Below are 15951 nucleotides of genomic sequence, written 5' to 3' on the forward strand. Positions count from 1 at the left end.
TGAAAGATATAGTTATAAATATTACTGTCCCATTTGAAGTAATTCTAACCATATTCTGTGTCCATTGAAGCTGTCCATTTTCTTGGTCACCCTGTGCCCCTAATAGTAAAAAGGGTGACTACACATAAAAGGGGCCTAGGAAGCTGAGAGGGGTTTCTCAACCTCTACGTAAGGTATGCTGGTTTCCACGGCCCCCCCCCAACCAAAGTGAATCTCATCACATGGTCTTAGAAGGTCCTTAACCCATCAGCAGGACCCTGTAATCTGCTCCTTTTGTGTAAGGAGGAACAGGATGAGCACTGCCAGAGCCCTACCAAATGACCTCCAGCAGGCCACTGGTGTGAATGTCTGACCAAACAATCAGAAACCGACTTCATAAAGGTGGTTTAAGGGCTCAACATCCTCTAGTGGTCCCTGTGCTCATTGCCTGGTACCATGGAGCTCGATTGGCATTTGCCATTGATCACCAGAATCGGCAGGTATGGCACTGCTCCCCTGTGCTTTACAGAGAAGAGCAGGTTCACCCTGAGCACATGTGACAGACGTGTGAGGGTCTGGCGAAGCCATAGAGAACGTTATGCTGTCTAACATCATTCAGCATGACTAATTTGACGGTGGGTCATTAAAGGTCTGGGGGGGGCATATACATAGAGGGACACACAGACCTCTACAAGCTCGACAATGGCACCCTGACTGCCTTTAAGAACCAGGATGAAATCCTTGGACCCATTGTCAGACCCCTACACTGGTGCAGTGGGTTATGGGTTCCTCCTGGTGCACGACAACGCCTGACCTTATGTGGTGAGAGTATGCAGCCAGTTCCAGAAGGATGAAGGAATTGATACCAGCCGTAAAAACCAATGTCTTCTCTGCACTCTTAATGTAATATGTAAAACGGACATACATTTAAAAAAATGGCAAGGAAAAAGCCAATGTGAAAGCATTAACTATAGCACAGGCGTAATAAAGCAATAGAAAAATGGAATAATAAAAATCTAATTAAAACAAGACAGTAGAAATCATTTTACATTTTATTTTGGAAATGTGCACAGCTCTGATAAAAGCAGTAGAAAAAACAAGTAAAATAAAAAAACATTTTTTTTATTTTAAACAAAATTTGGATGCATTTTTTATTGTATTTGGTATTGTTTTAAAGGCATGTTAGCAAGATGGCATTTCATGGTTTCTTAGGAAATATTGAGAAACTCCATTCATATTGGTGGTAAAAGATGATTGGGGGTTCAGTAAGTAGACGTTGCAACTGGCTGCTAAAAGCGGAGTTATTTATTTTGAGTGTTTTGTAGGAATTCTAAATCAATAGATGGCGTTGTTGGGTATTTATCTATTAGAGTGTTGTAGTAATATTAAACCAATAGATGGTGGTGAAGAATTCTGTACGGAATGCTAAACCTATACGGTAGCATTGAGGAAACCTTGTGTGTTGAGTGTTGTAGTAATGTAAAACCAATAGATGGCGATGTGGGGGCTTTACGTTTTCAAATGCTGTAGTCACTGTAAACCAATAGATGGCAGTGAAGTCCTGTATTAAGTGTTGTAGTAATGATAAACCTATTTACTAGATGGCGCTAAAGAGTCGCTTATGTATTTTCGAGCATTGAAGGAATATAAACCAATAGATGGCGCTGTAGGGGTACTTATACTCTATTACCAGAAGTACTGAGACGCTTGCCTTTTACACACACACATGCACTTTAATGACATCCCAGTCTTATGCCTCGTGCACACGTAACGATTATTGGCAGTGAATTTTCGTCCAACGTCCGATCGGCCGATTTTCGGCTTGTTAGTATGATGCTTCCGACAACCGACTCCAACTTTTCAGCCGAAAAAAATCTGGTGTGCAGGCTCTAAAATTTTTGTTGGCCGTCAACACAACGGCCAATTTTCCGTCAGTCAGTACAGATTTCGGCAGACAAAAATCTCATGAGCAAGACTGGGGATGCTCAGAGAAGAAAAAACACACGGAAAGTAAACCAGAACATGACATCACTTCTGAAGTAGATTTTTGTTGGCCGAGAAAATTCGTGTGTAGTCTAGGCACATTCCAACCAACACAACACCGCTCTAGACAAAAGTCGGACGAACGATCGGCCGATAATCGTTGCGTGTGTACGAGGCATTAGGCTAGCCATACATGTCCAACTTTTGTTGTACAATTTTCTGTCAGATCTACCACAAACCACATAATGTGAGGTCAAAGCTAAACAACACATTCACTTGTATCCAATTAGGCAGGCCTTCGTACTACATACTTGAAGGTAAATTTCAAGAAAATCTGACAGAAAACTGAAAGAAAACTATAATGTATGGCCAGCCTTCGTCTATAGGGTTCAATATTGAGTTGGCCCACCCTTTGCAGCTATATTAGCTTCAACTCTTCTGGGAAAGCTGTCCACAAGGTTTAGGAGTGTCTATGGCAGGGGTCGACAAATTTGCTATGAATCTAGGAGCCAGCTAAAAAAGTTAGGAGCCAGTTTTTTTTTGTAGCGTGGGTTGTCAGGGCAAGTAATTTGCGCCCCCTAACTAACTTACAGCAGAGCGGTCAGTCAATAACTCCAATGTAACGCATTATGTCAAGGTTATGGGCTGGCCAGAAAGAATGACATTAAAAACCTATTATAGGGGAAACTACTTTTTATGCGAATGCATCATGACTGCGGCATGTAAAATACCCTCATCTGCTGCCTATTGTAGCTTAAGGGTGGCTGTTGGTGGGTGGCAAAAACATGTCTTTACAGCACATTTTTACCACCCAACTGCACATCTAAATAAAGCCTTTGTGACATTTTAAATAAAACACCGAAAAGGATGAAAGAAGTATCCCAGCGCTGCTGATCTTCTGTTGCCTCTTTGCAGCTACTTCCTGCATGTGTGTCCCCCTGTGGTGATTGTGGATAATACACAGGGCTTTATCAGAGGACATAAAAAGATAATTTTAAAGCATGCCTTGCCTCATCTCCCCTCCTCCACCTCACAGCACACCTTAAACAACTTTGCACTATTAGAACAGCGGCTCAGTGTGGACACAGAACACACACACACACACACAGGAAGCCCCCGTTCTCTATCCTCCACCAGAACCCTCCCCCCCCCTCCCTCACAGTAGTGACTGACAGTCTGCCTGCTAGGTCAGGTAAAGGCCACACAGGCTGCCGGTGTTCCGTGAAAAATCCATACCCGTGAGAAAACCATACCCTCGTCACTTCCGGTTCCGCTACGGAGGGTATGGATTTCTCACGGTAGTTAAACTTGCGGCGCTTACATTAAAACAGCTCCTCTGCAACATAAATCATCTCCGCTCTTCGCCCTGTCACTGCCCTCATCTCCGGTAATAAATATAAAAGCGGATCACGGAGCCGCGATCGCCGTCACATTTACATCTCATACACCCGCCGCCGCTTTTATATTTATTACCGGAGATGAGGGCAGTGACAGGGCGAAGAGCGGAGATGATTTACGTTTCAGATGAGCTATTTTAATGTAAGCGCCGCAAGTTTTACATCAGACACAGTGCCGTGAGAATTTCATGCCCACCGAGCATGCGCACTTGTCTAATTCTTTAATATTCAATCACGTATCCGGGGCTCTGAGCATGCGCACTGCTGCGCTGCTCAGCTGTTTCAGCCCGGAAGTGACGAGGGTATGGTTTCTCCACGGGGTATGGTTTTTTAACGTTACACCGGGTCCCCCTCCTCCTCACCCTTCTCCAAGGTCTGAACTCCTGCTGTGGGCTCTGGGGGGAGGAAGGCAAGCCTGATAAGGACGCTACGGGCAGCAGAAGAGAACTCAGAGCAGCCATTCTCACAGGATACCGATCTTCATGCTACACCGGACCTTGCTCTGGCAGAGGGGAGGAGGCCAGCCCCCTCCCCTCTCACATTACTCACAGCCGGACTTCAGATTACTGCACGGAGACCAGAGAGGGGGAGAGCAAAGCATCAGCTGCCTGACACTCTGAGCTGCGTGTCCGGGCAGTCAGTCAGGAGTTGCAGAGAGTGGGCTGGCGGCAAATTAGGAGCCAGGACGCGGTTTCTGGTCGCCATGGCGACCTGGCGACCGGGGTTTGTCGAACCCTGGTCTATGGGAATGTTTCAGCATTTTTCCAGAAGCGCATTTGTAAGGTCAGGCACTGATGTTGGATGAGAAGGCCTGGCTCGCAGTCTCCGCTCTAATTTATCTCAAAAGTGTTCTATTGTGTTGAAGTGCAGGCCAGTCAAGTTCCTCAATCCAAACTCGTTAATCCATGCTTTGTGCACTGGTTCAAATCATTTGGTGGAGGGGGGAATTAGGCGTGGGGGGGGGGGTTTAGGGGTTGGGCTTAGCCCCTTAGTTCCAGTGAAGGGAACTCTTTAGGCATCAGCATACCATGACATTTTGGACAATTTCATGCTCCCAACTTTGTGGGAACAATTTGGGGATGGCCCCTTCCTGATCCAACATGACTGCACACCAGTGCACAAAGCAAGGTCCATGAAGACCTGGATGAGCAAGTTTGGGGTGGAGAAACTTGACTGGCCTGCACAGAGTCCTGACCAACCCTATAGAACACATTTGGGATGAATTGGAGCACAGACTAAGGTAAGGCCTTCTCATCCAACATCAGTGCCTGACCTCACAAATGCGTTTCTGGAAGAATGGTCAAACATTCACATAGACACACTCCTAAACCTTGTGGACAGCCTTTCCAGAAGAGTTGAAGCTGTGTGATTGGGATGCCATTAAAGTTCATGTGCGTGTAAAGGCAGGCGTCCCAATACTTTTGGCAATAAAGTGTATATTCGAGTGCTTTAGTAATTGTTAATCAATAGATGGCGACAAAGAGTCCTATATTGTGTCGTAATGCTAAATCCATAGATGGGCACTGTTTAGTTATTTCATTATTCGAGCATCGTGTTAACACATAGATGGCGCTATGGGATACATAAAAGTTCTATAGAAATATCATACCAATAGATGGGGCTGACGAGTTAAGTTTAATGCTAAATCCAATAGAGGGCGCTGTGGGGGCCTTATATTTTCAAGCGTTGTGGTAATGCTAAACCACTAAATGACGCTCTGTCGAATATGGAAGTAATGCTTAACCAATAGATGGCGCCAAGGGTTTCTTAAGGTAAATTAGGACATGTTTAACCAATAGAAGGGCGGGGGAAAGCTGCCTAGGAACTTTGGAAATGCAATTTTATTCAACCAATAGATGGCGCTGTTATATATATTCGAGTGCTGTAGTAATGCTAAACCTATAGATGACGCTGTTGAGTTATGCATGTTGAGTGTTGAATTAATGCTAAACCAATAGATGGCGCAAAGAGCTTATTTAGGTAAATTAGGATGCATTATTATACAGGATTTATATATGTATTTTGTGTATACTGTATAGCCAATAGATGGCAAAGAGAATATTTTTTAGGGACTTTGTAATTGCAATGTTATTCAACCAATAAATAGATGGCGCTTGATCATTTTATGTTTTTTTTTTTTGCTCCAGTTTGCGTTTTTGTTTATTTGTTGGAAAAATATTTTGGGCCCAAATATTACATTAAACTCCTAAGGCTGCATTCACATGTCAGCTTATAATCGCGGGCAGAACCGCCGCGGTTCCGCCCGCGATTCGGAGATTTATTGCAAATCGCGGGACGCCTAGCGTTGCCCGTTGATTTGCAATAGCCCCCCAAACGCCGAGCGATGTTGCCGCGATTTACGCCCGCCGAATCGCGGCAACATCGCGCAAACAAAATCGCGGGACGCAATATGCTCCAAAAAAGTACAAGAGCTTCTTTGGAGCGTGTCGCGTCCCGCGATTTTGTTTGCCCGATGTTGCCGCGATTCGGCGGGCGTAAATCGCGGCAACATCGCTCGGCGTTTGGGGGGCTATTGCAAATCAACGGGCAACGCTAGGCGTCCCGCGATTTGCAATAAATCTCCGAATCGCGGGCGGAACCGCGGCGGTTCTGCCCGCGATTATAAGCTGACATGTGAATGCAGCCTTAAGCCTATATTTTCTGAAAGCAGGCTCCCCAAAGCAAGGATAGGGAACCTTTCAGAGTTTGAGATCTACCTAGACAAGATGGAGAAAATTTCCCTGGGTGGTGGTCGTCGCCCTTTTTAAAAAAATAAAAATAAAACCCTGATTTAAAAAAGACTGTTTGAAGAACACAGTCACAATAGTGCCTTCTGTCTCACTTAACCCCAACACCCCCCCCCCCCAATAGCAGTGTTACGAATATACAAGCATCATTCATACTAGGAGGTGGACAGCTGGGGGAGTAAATGGTGAAGGATCTGGGTGTTCTGGTGGATCATAGACTTCATAATAGCATGCAATGCCAAGCTGTAGTTTCTAAAGCGAAAAGTCTACTATCTTGTGTTAACTACTTGATGACCCCGTCACAGTATTGGCTCCTTCAGGTACAGCGATGTACCCGTAGGTTTCTGCCAGTGTGTGGGTTTCATGTGCTCTCCCCGCCTACTTCTCTGTGATTTCTCACAGCAGGGAGTTGGTTAGCAGATCCTGACCAATAATTCTTTGGCCGGGACCTCCTGAACGGCTGTGTCCAATCACAGCCCAGAGATTGTACAGAGAAAACAATTTTTCTTTTCACAAATTGATCTCTAATAAAAAGCAGCACATATTACACATTGCTAGGTACACAATTAACACCTTGATTGCCCAAAGTTAACGCTTTCCCAGCCAGTATCATTAGTACAGTGACCGTGTATATTAGCACTGTAAAGAGAAGGCTCCACTCAATGAAGCAGTAATAACAAATTTATTAAGCTCATATCAAGACTTTCATAAAAACAAAGAGGAGCGTCATGACCCGGCGTCCTTCCTAATTCACCGTGTACCCATTGTCTAAGCTGCCAGCAGCCTAAACCAATCCAGGGGCTGAATCAGAGTGTGGCTGCGGCGAACCGCATACCTCACAGAAGGACCATGCGCAGAGGAATGGGCGGTTACCGTTTTCCGCCGCAGCCACACTGTGATTCAGCCCCCGGATTGGTTTAGGCTGCTGGCAGCTTGCACAGCGTGTACACTGTGAATTAGGAAGGACGCCGGGTCACGACGCTCCACTTTTGCTTTTATGTAAGTCTTGATATGAGCTTAATAAATGTTTTACTGCTTCACTGAGTGGCGCCTTCTCTTTACTCTGCTTACATGTGGGATCTCGCTTCGGCCCTGTAAGAGCTGCCCTCGATGATGGCACCAACACTGCTTTTGGAACATTCACCATCGGTGGTGTTAACATCTCACCTATCAAGACTATCTGGAACAAAGGACCCATCCCCCAGCAAAAGCGCCTATTCTTTTTTCTTGTGTATATTAGAACTGATCACGGTATTGGTGTCACTGGCTGTTTCCACAAAGTGTCAGATTACCTGCTGCACTATCACGGTCCCACTTCAAGGGAACCCTCACCTAGTACTTGCGGTTGGTCTGTTTCCGGAGACTTCCCAGAGATCGGGGGCCCACCTGGTTTAGCCAGGTGGGCCAGTGAGTACCTCAGTCCCTGTCGGGAGCCTTGCACCCTGGGGGATCAGGATAGGGGACCTTACTCTTCGGAGCAGGACCATGTGTACAGCCTGTGCACTTTTCTTTTTTTTCACTAGGTGCCAAAAGTGAAGTTAAAGCGGAGTTCCGGGCAGAGAAACGTTTTTTTGTTGAACATACCCCCGGGACAGTCAGGGCTAGCACATTTCACAATGGCTAGCCTCTGATCTGTCCCGGTTCGCACTTACCTTTTAGAAGAAATACTTACTTAGAAATTTTCTTCCACAGCGTTTCCATCTCGGTTGTGGGCAGCTGAAGCCGGCGCGGTCCTCTTCTCTGTCTTCTTCCGCGTCTTCGTGTCCCAGAATGCACTGCACCGGCCCCTCTCGTCACTTCCGGCACGGCGCCGCATTCCTAAACAGCTTCTGGGCATGCCCAGAAGCTGTTTAGCAGGGGAATGCGGCGTCGCCCGGAAATGACGAGTGGGGCCGGTGCGGCGCATTGATTCCTGGGAGCTATGACGTTTAGCTCCCAGGAATCATCGCGAGGCAGGAAGTGACGGGGTGAGCCTCGGCGCTGGAGGAGGAAGCTGTCATAGGTGAGTATTTACGATCGTCAATAAAAAGGTGAGTAAACAAAAAAAAAAAAAACTATCCAATTCCTTTTCAGGTGCGGCATATCTAGCGGAGGGGCACAAAAAAAAAAAAATCGTTTTTGTGCCCGGAACTCCGCTTTAAAAAAAAGTTAAGTTAAAACTTAAGTTTTGAGTGTGTTTTACAACACCATGGAAGAAAAATATTAATATATACTTATTGGGATTATTTTATTTTTTTACCAAAATATGTTGCAGAATACAGTTTGGCCTAAATTTATGAAGAATTTTTTTTAAATGATTTGTAGCAGAAAGTAAAAAAAAAATAATTTTTGGTCTTTTTTCATTTATATAATACAAAATTTAAAAACCCAGTGGTGATCAAATGCCACTAAAATAAAACTCTTATTTGTGTGAATGAAGTGCACTGCACTTGTGGGAGTGCAGTGCAGAATAACATACAAATGTCCTACTTTTGAAGAGGGTAAAACCTTCTGGAGCTGAAGTGGTTAAAAGATTTATAGACTCCAGAGAGAGCGAGATAATTTTGGCCCTCATTAGGAAGACCTCATCTGGAATATGCAGTTCAGTTTTGGGCACCAATTCATAAAAAGAATAAGAGGCATGGAGGAGCTCAGCTATGAGGAAAGTTGGATCATTTTTTGTGTACCTCTGGATCAACTGTAGGTATTGAACTAAATGGGATGTGTGTCTTTTTCCAACCTATGTACTCAACTGGAGCAATGATGAAACAAAATGCACATAAAGCTCCATTTTACCTGTGTAAAAATTGTAGTGTTTGTTAAATCTCCACACTGTGGGTGAAAGTGACCCTATCTTATATCCCCTATATTGGCCATATAGATAGTCATGAAAAATCTTGTCCCTACAGTCAATGCCAGCACACACTTGAATGTTGTTCAAAAGTATTTCGGATCTCTTATGCTTTAACATTCCATTTTGAAATAAATGGAAATAAATAAATGGAATTTCCTGAATGGGAGTAAAAAGGGGATTGTTAGTACAGTGGCTCCTCCAGAGCTGTTAGTTTTTTGGTCACACGAATGTGTAATGTGAATGGAGCTTTGGAGAGAGAAGGAAACCCTTCAGATATATATGCTTTGTTCAGATTTCATGACTGAGGTTTACAACCACTTTAGGTAGTAAATTTTGGATTTGTGCTGATAAGGTATTCGTTAATGTTTGATGTATCTCTCATTTTATTTCTAGCCTTGTCATGTCATCTACACGGATTATCGCCCGACTCCTCTGCAACATTACATATTTCCTGCAGGGGGAGATGGCCTCCATCTTGTTGTGGATGAGAATGTAAGTTGGTACTATAATATAGTCCATACAGAGTATGGTAAAATTGAATCAAAGTGCGAAAATTACTATTTTTTTTTTTTTTTTATTATTTTATTTTTTTTTTAAGGGTGATTTCCGAGAAGACAACTTCAATACTGCAATGCAGGTACTTAGGGATTCTGGGGAGGCCTCCAAGGGAGACCAAAGAGGACGTAAAGGAGGAACAAAAGGTACTGTCCACCACTGGAGTTTATGCAAAGCAGTCAGGTTTATCCATAGTATGGTACAGATTAGAGCAGTGTTTCTCTACCTTTTTACCGTCGATAAACCCATAGCAAAAAGTTTGAGGTCTCAGGGAACCCCTGAAATAATGTTCATATTTACAGCTTACAGAACACTTTTTTATGATCAGCGAGCTGTGGTTATTTTTAGAATGGCCTAAAAAAAGAATATTTAAAACTTACCTATTTAATGTAAAACATGCTTTCTTTTTCTGCATAGATGCTCCATTCTGGGTTCAACTTAAGGGGGGGGGGGGGGAGGGTACAAGGGCTCAGGAGGGCGCACCACACGAGGGGAAGGGCAGGGCACACTACATTATAGTCTTCAGATGTGGCTTTCATAACTCCTCCAGTGGTGTGGTGTTCCCTGCTTGCCGCTCCTACTCTCCTCCTATACTGTTCATCTCAGATGACGTCACATACAAGCACCTGGAATGGACAGATGGGGCTGGCAAGGAAAAGCACGCTACAGCCAATAGTGTCCCAGCAACTTCCTGCCTATCTCTGAATGTGTCCATGCGATCTACCGATCACTTGTCTGCGACTGACAGGGAGATCGCCGTGAAACCCTGGTTTTGGAAGCACTGGATCAGAGGCTGGGCTAGCAGCCCTGTGCTTAATCTGAAGGTCATACAGCTTTCTTTGTAAAAATGTTAATTTTTAGTTATCTTTTTTTTATTTTGCCTAAAAGCCACCAACTGGGATAAATTGCTCAGCAGCCAAAACTTTTTTCCTTTGGACGGAGCGGAGTAAGGTAGTGTGTGTGAGGGTTTTTTTTTTTTTTTTGTGACCCATTTCGTTGGTTTTTTGCTTACTGTTCTGTTCGACATGGTAGAAAATTAGGATTACTGATTTTGCCACTTCAGGAAGACACTGGTAGCAGGCCCTTGGAGTCTAATCCCTTCCCTCAGTAATTTTATCAAAAAAGATCTCTCTCTTTCTCTCTCTCGTTTAAGCTGAGAAACCTTATTTCATTTTGTTCTTCATATGACATATAGAACCTTTATCAATATTATTATTTTACTGCTATCTGGGACTTTCTTGGAGGGATTTCCCCTCCCTTCCTGTTCTGATGACAATTTTACCAGACAGGAAATGAGGGAAACGCCAACACAGAAGTCATTTTTTGTTATTGTCTGTTTCTCTGCAGATTTTCCCTCAATTCCTGTCTTGCAAAAAAGACCGGGACAGAATGTGAAGGAAAATATAGATCTCCAGATAGCAGTAAAGCCTGACAGAGATTCTAACCTATTCTCTCCATCCCAAGCTAGGCTGCAGATACTAAAAGTATCCAATGTCCTTTTATAAGCAAACGTTTCTGGTGGGGAAAAAAAAAAATCTTTCTAAGGGTCTGTTGGCTAATCTGATGACCTCCCCAGTTCTTCACCTCCTGCGATAGTTGGTGGTGAACTTTACTGCTGCACTGAACCGCACTGAACTGCACTCACCTGACACATAAGCCCTGTTCAGTGCAAAACATGTCCTCTGCCCAAGGGGAGTGGTCCATGACAGCCCAGGCTCAAGGAAAGTGGGTTGAAAAGCACTGGTTGTCATTCAACCTGGAAACCTGAGGACATCTAGTGGAGAAAGGGTATTACTGAGGGGACGACTCCAGACTGAAGGTGTTGTTTTTTTTTTTTTTTTTTCTTTTGTTGCTGGCCACTTTTGAATTTTAGATGCCAGAGCTGATGCTCGGTCATACTGATTGTAAGCAGTTAATGTATTCTAAAACCAGGATTATAAAAAAGCTTAATAGTCTTCATGTTTATTAGAAGCAGTTTTTCTTTGTCGGTTACATTTGTTTTCCCTTTGGCCGCAGTCCTATATCACCTTCACAGGAGATGTATAATCCAGTCCATGTGTTCCCGACCTCCTGTATTGCTCCCGGGGTAATAATGAAATGTGATCTCTCTCTCATCGCTTAATACTTGATGTCATTCTCCTTCCAGGACCCTCTAATGTGTTCAAGATTGTCAAGATGATTATGGAGCGCAACTTCCAGCCAGTTATCATCTTCAGTTTCAGCAAGAAGGAATGCGAGGCCTATGCACTGCAAATGTCCAAGCTGGACTTCAACTCTGGTATTTAGTGGACTATGTTGTATATCCTATGTATTCCAATGATAGCTGCCCATACACGCACCATTAGCACACCAACCTGGTTTCCTAGAACTGCAAGGTTATGCTGCCCACGTGTTATAGAAGTGGGTAAAGTTACCTCTAATGTTCATAACTGATCAAGCATCGCGTCATCTTATCATTTTTGTCAGCATGAAGCCTTTAATTGATTCCAGGCTCACATCAATTTTGGCCTGTAAGGTGGTTTTTATGTAACTCATGACATAAACACCAGCATGTTGATGATCTCAACATAAGACAGGCCAGTGTATTGATAGGCATCCCGCCTGCTCATGCATTGCATAATGGGTCCTTAAAAGGCTTTAACCACTTGCCGACTGCTCACAGTAATCCTACTGCGGCAGTCCGGCTCCCCTGGGTCCAGCGACGTAGACCTACGTCGCTGGACTCCTAGTGATTTCGTTGGTGCGCTCCCGCTGTGTCTAAACTGGGAAACTGTGAGAAGACCTGCCTGCTTATGTAAACAAAGCAGGCGTATCTTCTCAGTGACAGGAGGAGATCACAGGATTCAGCATAGCTGAACCTGCGATCTGTATGTCACAGAACCCCCCACGTTGGTAAGCATGAGGCATACATTTAACCCATTGATCACCCATAGGGTTAACCCCTTCCCTGCCAGTGTCATTATTACAGTAACTGCATATTTTTAGCACTGATTACGGTAGTAATGTCACTGGTCCCCCCAAAAGTGTCAAATGTCAGGGGTCCGATCTGTCCGCCGCAATGTCGCAGTCCTGCAAAAAATCGCAGAGCGCCACCATTACTAGTAAAAAAAAACACTAAAAATTAAAAATCTTTTCCGTAGTTGGTAAACGCGATAACTTTTGCACAAACCAATCAAAATTCGCTTATTGCGTTTTTTTTTTTTTTTACCAAAAATATGTAGCAGAAAACAAATTGGCCTAAAATGTTAAAAAAAATTTGATTTGTAAATTTTTCTTTTTTGGGAATGGTATTTAGCAGAATGTGAAAAATATAGTTTGTTTTTTTTTTTTTTTCAAAATTGTCACAATTTTTTTGTTTATAGCGCAAAAATTAAAAATCGTACAGGTGATCAAATGCCACCAAAAGAAAGTTCTATTTGTGGGGAAAAAAGGACGTAAATTTTGTTTGGGTACAGCGTCGCACGACCACGCAATTGTCCATTAAATTAACGCAGTGCCGAATTGCAAAATAGGGCCTGGTCAGGAAGGGGGTAAAATCGGGCTGAAGTGGTTAAAAGGCGTTATATCTTCTTTCATCTGGTTCTTCCTTTTTTTTTTTTTTTTTTTTCTTCTAAACTTAAATTTTTGTTGTTTTGACCATTTCTATATCTTGACATAGATGACGAGAAGAAGATGGTGGAAGAAGTGTTTAATAACGCCATAGATTGTCTGTCAGATGAGGATAAGAAGCTTCCACAGGTATGCCTTGAGATGATCCACAGGGAAAATCATTTTGTATAAATTGTTTGTGTGTGCTTTTCCCCTCACCACTGCAAAGGATACCTTTTTTTAACTTGGAGATGATGAATAAGGTGATATAATTGCCTTATTCCTTGCTCCCGCAGGCTTCTTCCTCTTTGTGCAATCGGTTCTCTGAAGCCTCCTCCTTTTGTAGCTCTCCGACATACCCCCATGAGAAGCAGTACTGCATTGTACTGGAGGATATTGTGGTCCTGCCCACAGTTCAGAGCACCAGAATTTAACTATTAGCTGGTGCAAAGAACCAGTAATGAAAAAAATCCGCGCTTAGGATAATTTTTTTTTTTTTTTTTTTTTTTTTTTAGTTGATGCTGGCTGCAGCCCACCTGTACACTATATTCCTAGAAATCTTTTTTTGCATTTTTTTCTTGCATTTTGCAAAGAACCAGTAGCTGTTTAACTGATGCACTCATACATCCAGTGCTATGCTCCTTTATCTTTTTATTTATTTGCTAAAAGTTTTGACTAAAACATAACTTTCTCTTTCGTTCATTGACGGACACAGCTCCGGAATCTTGTCTATTGGGCTATGCTGCCCCCTACAGGAGTAGGACACTAGGCAGGAAAAAGCTTTACAACGCCTATAGGGCAGTCCCAGGGTGTATACTCCCACTTCCTGCTAATAGTCATTTTTTTTTCTGCCTAGTCAGAAGTAAGGACCTAGTTCCTTGCTGGGATCTCTTGTCTTAGCATATTTTTTCTTTTTAAATGTAATTTTCTCTTTCGTTCTCTGGCAGACACAGGGCCATATCTTCTCTGGGCGCACACCGGTGGTTAAAACCGCGTCCTTCGTCACCCTGGGGGTTAGTGACTGGGCAGTGGGGTCCTAAGGGCTCCCGGCTGTTGTGTTGGGCGGGGGAGCGGATGGTTTCACATCCACAGGTCTTCACCAACGTGCGGCCGGACCCGACTGAAACTTCAGGCCACGGCCTACCGGCCGGAAGCTGTTTGGGAGGCCCCAGTGAGGGTGACTGCCTCTGTTTGGGTATCCGCCCTCTCCCCCGTTGTTCCTGGGCGGTAGACTCTGGCAGGCTTCACGCCCAGGCAGCTAGGCACCCTCAGAAATTAATGTTGCGGCTTGCAGCCGAGTAGGCGCCTCTGTGGGGGAAGGGGGGGGTGCCCCTCTGCGAGTGTCCTGTAGCCACCCGCCTTCCCTTGGATGGGATCAATGCTGTCAATCATCATGAACAGGGCCCAAGAAGCGTTCTGGCGGGTTGGGAGGTAGCTGGAATTCTAAGGTTCAGCTGTGTCTCCAGTGGGGAACTCCCCGAGGTGGACCTGTGTGCCTTTTGTCTCAACAGGAAGGTATGGAGAATCTGAGGTGGATTTGGCCGCCGCGGATGAGAGGCAGCCCACTGGGTCTGCGTCCATGCACGTTGAGTGCTCCAATAGTGAGGATGAGTCGGCCTCCTCTGCAACCGCGCATGAAAAAGCACTGATGGAGGCCCTGATTGTGTCAGTGCGGGAAACTTTAAAGTTGGAAGACTCAGCTGCACCTGAGTCGGCGACGCCAGTGCAGTTTGGCACCCGCAAATCTTCCAAGGTGACTAGGGTGTTTCCCTTTCCTACCTATTTTGAAGAGATTGTCACTAGTCAGTGGGGTTCCCTGAAATGCATGGTTGGAATACCTAAGCGTTTTGCTTGGAGATATCCCTTTGAGGAGTCTCTTCTGAAGAAAGGTGCAGAGGTTTGTTTCGAGGGCTCGAGATCATCTTGCTGACGCCGCAGATGCCCTGGTGGCCCCTTGGGGTCAGTATCGTCTGATTTACGCCTTTCCTCCAATACAACTTCTGTCGAGACTGCTACGCAGAATCGCGGTAGAAGGGATTCCAGTCATTCTGGTGGCAACAGACAGGCCTCGCCGATCTTGGTACGCAGGCTGGTAGCAGACGCTCCTTGGAAACTTCCTCTCAGGGAAGATCTTCTGTCTCAGGGACCAATCTTCCATCCTGCTTTAGGGTCGCTGGCTTCAGCATCTGCCTTTCATTAGCCATGCCATTATAGGACAGAGGGTTGTCTGAGTCAGCGATTCCTACTGTTGAAAGCTAGGAAATATACTTCCAGGAAGGTTTATCATCGAGTTTGGGCAGGCGTACATTACTTGGTGTGAGTTGTGGGGGGGTTTCTCCCCACTACTTTTGTGTCTCGCCTGTTGGAATTTCTACAATCAGATGTAAATCAATGGTTGGCTCTGGGCACCATCAAGGGCCAGATTTCCGAAACATCCTAAGGAAATTGCCTTACATTCCTTAGATGTGATAAGGGCGATTCGGGTGTACCTGGCGGTGACTGAACCGATTTTAGAAAATCCGATTCTTTGTTCTTAAGGAAGGACATCATAAGGGGCAGGCAGCATCTGCTGCGACCATTTCCAAGTCAATCAGGCAGACGGTGGTGCAGGCCTACTCCATTAAGCTTCAGGTTCCTCCTTTCTCTGTTAAAGTGCATTCTACTCGGGCGCTTAGTGCTTCCTGGGCCTTCCGTCATCAGGCGTCAGTGGTTCAGGTGTGCAAGGCGGCTATGTGGTCGCCTGTACACACATTTACAACGTTTTTTATAAGGTGGATGTATTTGCATCTTCGGATGCGGAATTTGGCTGCAAAGTTTTGCAGGCTGCGATTGCATAGGCTTCCTCTTCTTGAGGGTGTAATTGCTTGAG

The 15951-nt window shown here is 44.6% G+C and overlaps 1 protein-coding gene across 1 annotated transcript in view; it reads left to right on the forward strand.

The window, feature by feature from the left end:
- The window catches only part of MTREX (Mtr4 exosome RNA helicase), a 232204-nt gene that overhangs the window by 48541 nt on the left and 167712 nt on the right, over window positions 1-15951 (forward strand). Inside the window, exons 9-12 of the mRNA XM_082255208.1 lie at window positions 9333-9431; window positions 9538-9640; window positions 11641-11772; window positions 13153-13232. Of these exons, the coding sequence (XP_082111334.1) occupies window positions 9333-9431; window positions 9538-9640; window positions 11641-11772; window positions 13153-13232 (414 nt within the window). The remainder of the gene's footprint in view (window positions 1-9332; window positions 9432-9537; window positions 9641-11640; window positions 11773-13152; window positions 13233-15951) is intronic.

This window comes from Pelophylax lessonae (assembly GCF_965119305.1).
Source record: "Pelophylax lessonae genome assembly, chromosome: 1".
NCBI lineage: Eukaryota > Metazoa > Chordata > Amphibia > Anura > Ranidae > Pelophylax > Pelophylax lessonae.